The sequence below is a fragment of the Hyposmocoma kahamanoa genome, unplaced genomic scaffold (genome assembly GCF_003589595.1).
Source record: "Hyposmocoma kahamanoa isolate Upper Pololo Valley unplaced genomic scaffold, ASM358959v1 66, whole genome shotgun sequence".
In the NCBI taxonomy this organism is placed as follows: Eukaryota; Metazoa; Arthropoda; class Insecta; order Lepidoptera; family Cosmopterigidae; genus Hyposmocoma; species Hyposmocoma kahamanoa.
Window position 1 is genome coordinate 14,281,681 of NW_020653854.1, and position 12,310 is coordinate 14,293,990.

At 34.5% G+C, this 12,310-nt stretch overlaps 1 protein-coding gene across 1 annotated transcript in view; it reads right to left on the reverse strand.

Annotated features, from left to right (window-relative positions):
* LOC113231910 (cell adhesion molecule 1-like) overlaps positions 1-12,310 on the reverse strand; it is a 49,129-nt gene that overhangs the window by 24,383 nt on the left and 12,436 nt on the right. The window contains exons 3-5 of the mRNA XM_026466452.1: positions 8,100-8,304; positions 7,426-7,584; positions 5,528-5,914 (exon numbers count right to left, since the gene is read on the reverse strand). Of these exons, the coding sequence (XP_026322237.1) occupies positions 5,528-5,914; positions 7,426-7,584; positions 8,100-8,304 (751 nt within the window). The remainder of the gene's footprint in view (positions 1-5,527; positions 5,915-7,425; positions 7,585-8,099; positions 8,305-12,310) is intronic.

Below are 12,310 nucleotides of genomic sequence, written 5' to 3' on the forward strand. Positions count from 1 at the left end.
TCCCGTAATAGTCAACGTTTGGTGTTATCTCACGCAATATTTTCCCTCAATATATGCTTTCCGGGATGCTTCTATCTACCCCTAACGAAGCATTAGGTCACTAAGCATCGATAAACTTAGTGATACGACCCCGCCCCGGCGAAGTAAACCCATTTATTATTACCCAGAAAAGTGTCGCCATTTTTTTCCAGAATGCCAATAAAGGTCTCGCAACAAAGTCAAGGGTGTGATTTACTGAACCGGTTTAAAAATTGTCCCAGTTTTTCTATACGTAACTTTAAAATGTGATCGTAGATTACTATTTAATAGGATCACACCAACTGACTTCATCAAGATAACTGCTAAAACAATTAGAGGCACTACTCCAAAAGAAGATCCAAACCAATTAAATAGTTGGTCCCTTAATTGGTTCCACAGGTAATCAGACCTCTCACACATCCATTTTCTATAACCTACTACGCTATACTAGTAACCGAAACGGTAATGTAGAGTATAGATAACTAAATAAGCCTAGCTTAGGTGAGTAGAGGTGATGGGTGGGTGCCTCTGTCGCCCGGGACAACTCCGATCAGTACCACGTCGCACTGCACTACACGAGAAAAACCCGCAGGTTATAGGACCGACCTTCTACGGGAACCTACCTGAGGAATAAAAAACTGAATGTTATGAGGAAACGTTCAGGAGCAAACTGAATAAACTTATTACTTTTATTGCAAAAGTCCCTTTACTCAATAACAGAGTAGATTCAAAGTATACTATATAAATAATTAAATTAGTGTATTTAACATTTGACCTCCACCGTGTTATTATACTTTAATTTATATTTATTACTTATTAAGAATCCACATTGACATTTCCTGTATACAGTACCTACACTTGACATTGTTAGTTTAATTCAAATATTCATTGATTAAATAATTTGATTTGTATATCGTCTCTGGAAAGCGATAATGCTGTAACCCGCAATAACTGCAAAAATGCTTTTTTGCATGTTCTTGTTCAGTTTTTCTTTCTGCTTCGATTGGGTTTCATGTCTCTAAAATGAAAAACAAACTCTGGACAGCATAATTTTCTTAACGCTTCTTTCTGATTAAGGAATTTTAAAACGATTTAACCCACATAAAATCCAGTTTTTTTGCGAAATGTGCATTACATTAAGAACACGTAATTAATTTGTTCTGTGCATCTGATTATGATTATTCCGTCTTTTTATGAAGTTTTTTCTCAGTTCACATAACAGTAACCATTATCATTTATTCAGCAAGCTCATGTATCACAAAATCTTATTTCTAGATAGCATGAACCCCCTTTTTTTTCTTTTTTCTTTTTTTCGACGGGGGGGAAATCTTTATGGATACCCCTGAGCCCAGGGAGACTCAGGAGTTATGTGGGGACTCTCCTTCCAGACTGAAGGGCCTACCCCACTAAAACCCCCCCGGGTTTCCCTCTCGCCGGTTGAGTCGGCGCCGTGGGATCAGTGAACATTCACCACGACGCCGCCCGGCCGCCCTAGCTTACGCCAGGGCTCGCGCGCCAACGGAGGAGCGAGTCGGTTGTCCTCCGAAGATAGCATGAACCCCTGGCACAGCTAATAGCACAGATTATGTCATAATAGTTACTATCAATAGTCTAAATGACTGTAGGTATGTTCAGGCAGTCATCATTAAACTTTGTGGTATAAAGTTTAATTAATAATAAAATAGATACACGTATAAAATATATTCTACACATCTAACAAATATAAAAATAAAAAATAATGTCACAAAAAAGAAGAAAATGCCTAGGTGAGCTAAAAGAGAACAAAGAAGCAATTTTCTGTCGACGAACGCTATGCTACTAGATCAAAACAATCTAAGACGGAAATTTTAAATAACAAATTACAACGACCATCAGACGGTTCTAATAAATTGTAATCTAATCCAATGTGCAACAATCTTCCATCGAGAATAATTTAACCAGATTCAATGCCACAAACCGCATCAAGAAGCTCCATGACATATCACCAAAAGATATGCAACACGCCAAACTCAAAACTAAACTCAAAATTAATATCTACAAAAGTTTATGATTTGACGCCCACGTTTAGAAACCCTGAGAAAAATTTATACAAAGTACCTATCTACTGAAATGATAATAGAAAATGTGTACTTTCAAAAAGACCAATAATGCAGAAGCTGGTTGCAGTTTTTGGACCTAACCTTCAATTGACCAGTTATAATATAACCCGGAAATATCAATGATGTACAACCGGGTTGCAGTTCATGGAAAAGACAAAGTATTACGACACTATTTAGAAGGTTTAATTTTAATATTTTTTTACATTTTGAAGTCTGCTTGATGGATGAATATAGTTTGGTTTTAACTTAAATTATAATCATGACAAAATGTTTCTATATTTTTACTATTTTCGTTTATTACCTAATGCCTACGACCAATAGGGATGGTTCAATTATTATTTCATTTATATAGGTAATAATTTCAATTCTTAACACATAGATAATCTTTTTCCTTGTATGTACCAGGCAATAAACTAAAATAGAAAATATAAGAACAGAAAATGAAAAACTAATAATCAAGAGTAAGATTAGTTGTTGATTATTATTCTTTTATGGAATTTAAGGAATTTATAATTCATCAGTTCTAAGAACGATGTAATATGGCACACAAAGTGTCAATTATTTTGTTTTAATGTGTTAAATCTCCAATATTGTAATTCGATTTGTTTCATTGTACTCATTGTGACAAAAGTTTTTTTCACAAATAGTGGTTCTTTTTAATAATAAACATTTTAAAAGCCATGTAAATTGCATATGATTTTCACTAACACCACTTTAATGTTACCTGCTTGGGTTTAAAAAATACTCTTACAGCATTATTGAATTTCGTACATCTTCAAGAAGTTAACTTTTAAAGATCAAAAATGTGTTAAGGAGCTCTAATTCATTTACATCACTCTTAAACAATTCATGGTAGTAAATTGACGGCATTAGTCGAACCTTCATACAAATTTACTTGAAAGTCACAGCATTCTTTAGGGTTAAAATCTGATAATCAAATTGTCGTAACCCACATAATCGTCATTAGGAGTAGGACTATTTCAAATCCGAGTTGACAAAATAGGACTTCTTGACAATAGTCAAGAAGTCCTATTTTGTATACGTTCATTTGCTAATTTTGGCACAAAAACTCGAACCGTTTCAGTTTCAATTTTTGTTTTGGCTCCATTGAACAGTTGAGTTTTTGAGTGTTACAGCATTGTCGCTTTCCAGCGACGATATGAACACTATTGTGTACTACGACTTGCTAATATGTAATTATGTCTCAATATTTTGTAAACTGATGCTCACTTTTCGAAGAGTAATATAAAATGACATGTTAAAATAATGATTTGTATAAAATTTGTAATGTTCACAGAAAAAAAAAGATAGTAAATTTTTAATCAAGATTGGCAATCTAAACAGCACATTTTAGTAGAAGTAGAGCTCCTTGTGAAAGAGTTCGTCTAGGGAAGTATTGCATTACCTATTTCTGCCCCAAGCAACAATGCGAGCATTACAGCGTTTCAGTTTGAAAGGCAAGAGCGCTAGTGAAATTACAGGCACATGGGACTTATCAATTTATGTCTCAGGGTCACGGGTGCAGGCTTCAGACCTTTGCAATCAAATGCAAATTTGCTCTGCATAACAGGCGTGTCGCTCACCGCCATGGGCACGACTTGTTCGTCCCATCACTTGGTATCATGAAAATAAAAAAAAATACCCTGACTTTGAATTGTGATTAAAAAAACATTACCCGTATGTATTGGAGCTCAAACTCGGTCTTCCTTAAGATGTTAAGTGGTCTCGCAACAGGCTATCGCATGTACAAACAGTGAGTGAAAATCTAGTACATGCAACGTACCACAATAAAGAAAGCGCTAAACAATATGCATCTCCTTGAGCTTATTTTATCATCCTTAATTCGAAGTTTATTTGCTTTTATCTAACATTCTTGAAAAACAAGCAAAATTCATAGTGGATTTCTTTAACATTCGTAGCATTGCAAAACTCAGTGAATAATAATTTATGAGATAATAATTTCAGTTATATCAGTTGTGGTATGTAACATCATAGTACTATCTGTTAATACTTCGTTACTACGCACTCAGCAAATAAAATTAGGAGTGTGTATTGTAAGTTCATACAAATCCGTTATAAAATTGACCAACAATTCAAGAGGTCTGCTAATCTCCATACTGCAGATCGTAACTCTGAAAAAGGTCAACATTCCGTTTTATATCTAGATGGCTGGCTGTGGATATCAATTAATTCCACTTTAATATGAAATATGAGCAGTCAGTTTTTTTCTTGTATCATTCAAATACTGAATCTAACGCTGATTACACTACAAAATAATCACATGATAAAAAATAAAATATAATGTATAATATATAATATATAATAAAATTTAGTAAACGTTTACTGCAGCCGTTAAAACAATTAAGATGAGATCGAGACTAAACATTTGTCCTAGAAGGCTACACAAACAAGTTTGCAACTGAGTTGGTAAACTCCACATAGCAAATGAGAAATTTGTATTCAATACAAAGCTCGTTGCGAGTTCTAGCGTGCAATGCATGCAACTACTTTTCTGATACTGACGGGAACTGTGTGATAGTTTTTATATTGTTGGTTTACACACGACCGGCCACATCTGGTTGAGGATTTGCTACGTCTTATATTCAAGAGTCTATATGATATTAATTGCTTCCATCAGAATGGAACTCATTAAGTGAAAGCATTACCTTCCTGCAATGCCTGAAAACAACAAAGGAACCTACCTGATATCCATACACGGTAAAAACAGATTACTTAGAAAAAGACAAAATTCTTTTTATGAAGACAAATTTATTAAATCCAACAAAACGATCCTCTCCCTATAGACGCTAGAGAATAATTACTTGATAATAGTAAAAAAACGTCTCAAAAGTGTATTTTTGTTATAAGACAGAAATATTTAATCCAAGAGCAAATTAATTTACTTCAAGTCACAAAGCCACTCTAGATTCAACAAAATATTTATTTGTTATTAGAAATGTCCGATTTTGATTTGAAAAAAAAAGAATGAAAATTGAGAGGTACTTAATTATTTGACTAAAGATTTATATTTTCTAATATCAAAAAGGGTAAATTTATAGGGTTATGGACATTGACTTACAATTATATGGACGTCGGGTCCGCGCTAAAAAGTGTCCGCACTTGTAAGGCGCTAAAATCGTATACAGAGCGCGACAGTCTTCATTTGTTCTACTGACAGCGCGATACTGCGATGACATTACAATTTAAATTTCGAATAGGTTGACTTGGGACATTTTTTTCGTGGTTTTTGTATTAGACCCGCCGTCCATTTCAATTTCAATTCAATTTATTTATTTAGACAACAATGATCCAAAAGTGTTAGTGACAATGAAACTTAAAATTATGTTAGTACTTAAATTCTAAAACAGATTTTGTCATAACTATGAGATGCCTCATTATTGGACACTCACATCTTCCCGCGATTGTTTTCAAGAGGCTGTTACTGCTGCCACGTATTCTGTTCAACAGAGAAGCTGATTTTTTGCGCAGAACTGCCATGAAGCTATCCACTCGGGCTTCAGCAAACATGGCAGACGCACTACAAAACCGTGGCAGCCGCAACAGCGTCCTGAAGGCGTTATTGTATTGCGTGCGCAGGGCTCTGAGCGTGTTTTGGGTATAGCTGGCCCACAGGGCACCCGAGTATAGTGGTGTGCAGTATGCTCTGAAAAGAGTGACCTTCACCTCCACCGTACAACGAGCAAACCTGCGCGCCAGCATGTTCGCCCTCACCGACAGTGCCCTGCGCTCGCGTTCAACGTCCATATTGTCCTTGAGGTCGTCGGTAACATAGTGTCCTAAATATTTGTAAGTCAATGGTTATGGACCCAAAAGTATGTCTCACTAGCGTGATAGCAACCAGTTCAGTGCCATTCAGTGCCGTATAAACGCTACAGCGGCAGAAAACACTAACAATTCCAAATATGTGAGATGACTTTATACTATCGAAGTTAACAAAACGATAGCGCGTTTCAGAGTACAACTAATGCCATCTAGCAGTGGCGTGATGGAAGTAATTGCATGTTAAAGTTGCGCTTGTTACAAATGTGGTTTGATTTCATGCTGTAACCAAATTTCTTAAAATATGACTATGAATATAAATAACACCCTAACAAACTAGAGATACTACGTATTGTTTCTTAGGGTAAATGACTGTTTATGATTTTTATGATTACAAGCACGAGTAAAAGTAATCGTTACCGCGTGCGCCTTCGGCGACATGTCACGACAACATTGACTATGAAAACGCAACGAAATGTTGCTTTAAGAATATACTCTAGAATTTAGAATATTAATCTGAATAGAAAACTACTTCTTTTTTGTTTAAGAATATATTTTTTTTAAATACACCCAAGAAATTTTGAATTCATTTAAGATTATTTAAATTTGATGTAAGAGGTAAAAATTTCTTGATGTAAGTAATGTCCAATTAATTGATTAGAAATGAAATAAAATCTTGAAGTGAACGTATTTGTCTCAAAGTTAGAATAAACTTAAGAGTAAAACTATATTAGAAAAAGATAATCAGTATCTTTGTAATGACAATATTTTATTACTTTTAACAAAGATTTTTTCAGAATTAGCAAATATTTTGAGAAATTGCTCTTTCTTATTAGTAGAAATCCTTTTTTTCTGTGTATAAACGAGGTTTTGTGATTATCTTAAAATATGAAATATGTATATACAAACTATGGCAAAGATACTGAAGGTGGTTATTTAGGTACAAATAGTACCCATGGCATAATGAAGTCACATGTTATTATACGCCAAAAGCACTTTTATCTCACGAAAGTCTAAAATTAGTAAGTCTAATCTACATGAAACAAATTACGTATTTTTAAAATTTTATGATTCTCCAATTTATGTAACATTTTAACGAAACAAGTTATCGAAATATTTTAGTGCGTCTTCGGTTTCCAGTTACAATGTAAATTTATTTTTAGGATAATAAGTGAAGGGACGAACAAGTCGTGCGCCTGGTGGTAAGCGACACGCCTGTCCATGACAGTTGCAGTGCCACTCAGAGCTTTAAGTCTCAATGATATGAGAGACACTGCTACTGCACCTGTCACCCTGAGACATATGTTGACAAGTGCCACGTCATTGTATCATTTCACCAGCACCCTTATCCTTCAAAACCGTATGCTCACATTACTGCTGGACGGTAGAAATAGGTAAGGTGGTAGTACTTCCTTGGACGAACTCTTTCACAAGGACCTCTATTTCTAATAAATCCACCGCTACTTCTACTCCTACACGACATAGCTTACGGCGAATTTAAATAGTCACACAACTACGTCAAACTTACCAGAAGTTCCATTATTAATCTTAAAGTGTCTAGAATCTTCCCTCCTCCAGGCTATGATAGGTGCAGGTGTGCCTGAAGCGACGCATCTCAACACCGCATTTTCTCCTTCTTTGACTAAAACTTCACTACTACTGATCTCATCGTTGATATCTGGCGGAACTGTAGATAAAAAATGTAAAACATAATATTAATATTTTTTCTTTGTTTCCCATTGTCATACCGCATTTATGGCGTGGTTGGCCTTAAATAAGTTGTTAGAAGAATAAGAAGAACCGCTTTCAGTTATAATTATTTCTCACTACGTTCATTAATCGGATCGTTAATGGATCTCACTGAATCAAACTAGACCATAATCCATTAAATTTGTCTAATTAGAGTTGGGAGAGTCCAAAAGTCTTCGAAGCGTTTACAAGTTTTGCTTTTTAATGATGTTTAAAGTTTAAGACAGGTCATCTCATGATCTAAGTAAAAATTGCAATTGTAATAAATTTAATCGTAATGATTATTACTAATATATTGTATCATAAACACGGGTGTTCTATTGTGTGATTGTTATAGAAGACTACTTCTACGAGATACGAGAAGGAAGGAAGGAAGATGCGAGGAGCAAAATTTTTATAAGAATATTTTCTTTTTGTAATAGTTGAATAAAATATATGGTTTGTTATGCTGACCTACCACCTGCAGCAAATGTGTCTGACTCATCATGGGCTCCGTATTGACCTGACACATATATCTACCTCCGTCAGCTTCGCTCACGTCTCTCAGGCCTAGTGTCCACGCTCCATCACCATGGTTCACCGTCACTCGATGATTCTTTGTGATTACATGACCAGCTATGGTCAATATTGTTTGTGTGTCTACTCGGAGCCACGCCACCTGTGAGACAAAATATTTTTTATTACAAAATACCATCACACTATTAATTGTTATCTTCAATCGGGTCAATATTCCGGTAAATATTCATCTTATTTAAGGTGGATGCGAGAATTTAAATATTTGTTGATTGAACCGTATTGCTGCCTTAGATACAAAGCGTATTTATCTGCAACGGAACCACGATTTCTCGCGCGAGTCTCGATAGCTATTAATATCAATCTCGATATTGTTTGGATATGTACCATTTGAAATTTTAAAAAGATGGCTTCATCCTATTCTTCGTCCGTCAACATATTTAATAATAATAATTTGCGGGACATGTTACTTAAGCCGCGTGTTTATTGCTAGACGCACTAAACAGCACTGAATCAACCACAATAGCTTGCATGAGCCCGCATAAGCTGGCGAGATTTCAATTCTCGTCTCGCCTCGGCGGTGGAAAACCACCTTTACACCCAAAAGCATTAATAAACAAGAAATAAGAACTCGTTAACATGATATTAAATCAAAAAGACAACACTGAAAAAGCCCCAAAGCTGCATCTCCTGAATCTCTATTTATTTTCAAGGTCACTCAAAGGAAGATGTATAGAGTATGACAAAAGGGTATAAAGTTACAATTTGGCATATAAAAAGTAAAAAGTGTCCATATAAAAAGTGTCCATATTTTATTGATAACCCCCGTTCAACATGTCGACAGATTTTAACTCTGCTCACTTTTATACATTGTTTATCATACTTTACTGCAAGAGTAACTGTATCATCTAAGTATAAAGTTTGTTATATAAGAAATTTTATGAATATTTACACAGACTACGTTGTAGTTCGTTACCTTGTTGCGAAGTAACAAGATTAATGTTGTAGAAATTAGGATATGAGTTAGAGTTGTCCGAAACAGATAAAAACTAGTTACAGTTTGAGCAAATTAATTATTAGCTAGTTAATTATTACTTACGTGATTAAGTTTGCTTATCTTTTAAAGGTTTATTATTTGTTAGTTATTTGTTTGATGCAACAAAGAATATTATAAGCTTTAAAATTTTACACGTGGTGTTGATATTATATTGTTGTGATTTCGTGTCTTAGGTGTTCTTGTGTCTTAACTGAAATAAATTTTCTTTAAATGTATAATTTCTTAGACAATTGTTTGATTTCCAGAGAAGTGCTGGATATTGGCTAAGAGAGTAATTTGTCTCGAAAGAGACAACGGGAGGCGCACCTCCAGCGAGTATCCAATTAATCTGTACGGAACGTCGTTCTTGATTAATAAAATTAATTATATTTCCTTAGAGATTCGATGAATGTTGATAATTTTCATAATTATTCAAATTTTAATTCTAATGTTTAATTGGATACATGTTGTTAAATATAGGTCTTAAATTACTACATACAGTATCAAACATGAACCCTGTAAGGGCACAAAAATGTAATTTTTTAAGTAAATTCTAAATAAATCTAAAGTTGTATTACAATTCATTATATTTCATTTAAAATTAGATTAATTAAAACATAGAAATTATTACAAATAATCAAAAGTACAATTAAGTAAAATTATTATAGTCGTCACAAAATAATAGATCATATTTGACACATGTCATCGCAACGTAAATAGTGATGTGAACTGCAATATCGGTAACCAGTTTAAACGATTCTCACGAGAAATCGATTAAAAATTTTAGGAGTTTGTAATCGTTTAGGTTATTTTTCTGTTCATTGCTTTTCAGTTCTAGATATATCAATCAACATTTATTTAAACGTTATACAGTTTAATAGAAATAATAAGTAAGTATTTTAAGTGAGCACAACGGCAACCTGTACTTGTTGTTGTATTGTAGTTATACATTAGCATAGTTCACGAGGATAACCTGTACGTAAATAACAAAATTCTGAAGTAAAACAAAAGACCTCCTTATTGGAATTTTTTATTTATCAACGTCATCGGAAGATGAACCAAAACCATCTGTTGAGCTAGTTTCACCAGTCCATATAATTAACTCGTTTTCAATTAAATTATCAATATTAACATCTCTGTCAAAATCTTCTTTTATTAGTTTTCTAGTTTTTTCCACCACCTTTCTCCAGTCTTCCTTTGTTACTTTAGTACATGCTTCCTTTAATAAAGTCATCATTTTTTTTGTGGAGAACGGTGGCTTAGTATTATTACGTCCTGCGTAGCCTGTAAAAAAAAAACACTGTTGTAAAATAGTAATGTTCCTTCACAGTGATATTACAAATTCGAAAGTTTATATGTTACCTCTTTACATTTGTACTTTATTAAAATATGCTACTAGTACAAAATAAGTCTTAATATATACGAATTTAAAATAACAGTATTAAATGCAAAAATATTAACCTTTAATTTGAGCCCAAATCAACTCAATAGCATTGTATTGACAGTGGTACGGCGGTGTCCTTATAATTTTATGTCCATGCTCAAGTGCCAATTCATCAATTTCATACCTAAGTTTTGTAGGTCTATGCTCTCGCACTAATCTTAACAATTCCACTTTCAATAGCTCCATGTCAGCTTCGACACCATTCCTCTGTAGCCATGCCACCAAATCAGCCTTTTTATTTGCCTGAGTCGGCGCTCGATCTATTTGAACCGAATGATACGATGCATTGTCCATAATTATTGTACATTGTTCGGGGAGGTTCTGAAGTAAAGTTTTAAACCACTCTTTAAATTTGTTTGCGTCCATTTCTTCGTGATATTCTTTTGTACTTTTTGATTCAAATGCTAGTAAAGCATTATTAACGAAACCTCCCCCGGCTGATCCAGCATGGCAAATTATGAGGCGACCACCTTTTCCCATTGGCACTTTCGAGCTGGATGCTTTAGTGTCGTCGGTCCATGATTGTGGTACTGTGTGGTTTGAGTTCAACCAAGTCTCATCGATAAACACAACATTATCCCAATTTGTAATTTTATTCATTTCTCTCAAAAATGAAACTCTTTGTAATATTAAATCATGTCTTTCCATCATAATATTTCTTTTGTCAGACTTCTTGTATTTAAAACCAATTTTTTTCAAAATTGTAATCAGTGAGGTAGCACTCCCAGTAAATAAGCCAAGCTCTCGAAGTGATACCAACAATTTACTCACAGTAGGGTACTCGTGTCTAGTATAATATGTATAAACATGGTTACGAATAGCGTCTGCATCGAACGTGTCGATACCTGTTACAGGCTTGCTTTTCTTCCTCTTTCTAGGCGTATGTAATACGTTTTCTTGAGAGCCGGAAGGCCCATATTTTTCTTGTATGATGGTGTGTACCGTTCTTTTGCCGATTCCAAGTGCACTTGCGACGCGATTTTGCACTTGTGTCACTGGTAATAGAGGTCCACCATTAAGTGACTCCCTTTCGAAATAGTCGTGTAATTTCACAACCAGTTCGCGAGTCTGGCTATTTAAAGCACGTCCTCTTTTCGACATGTTGAAAAAGAGTTCACACAGAATCAAGTCCAAAATATCCAAGCCAAGGTCAACGAGATTGAAAATAGAAGTAGTCCAAAAGCACAGCCGAGTCACAAGAAAAAACACCACGAATAACCAAGCGTACAGTCAACTTCCAAGACGGCGAAAGACTGCGCGGGCGCCGATGCAGAGTGACGCTAAATCGACATCAGTGTTGCCGTTTCAGAATTTGCGATAAAGAAAAGGAAATACAAATCTGACTTTACGGTTCTGTCTACTATAAATACTAGTATACTCAGTCTAATTTTGTAAGCACTTTAAAATTTTTGTTTTTGTAATTAAATAAGTCATTTTTTTAAGTGAAACCGATTTGACTCGATGATAGTCGGCGCGTATTGGTTACAACATTATTATTAAAAAGAATTATTTCTTTGTAGACTGAAGATGTAACTGTTTATAAGACGTTTCGGAGTAACCCAAAATTGGATTTTATTTTGGAATTCCTGCGAAAATAATACTTGAAATATGTTTCTTTCATAATGTATAGACCTTCAATAAAATTTATGTATTTTTTTAAAACCCAATAAG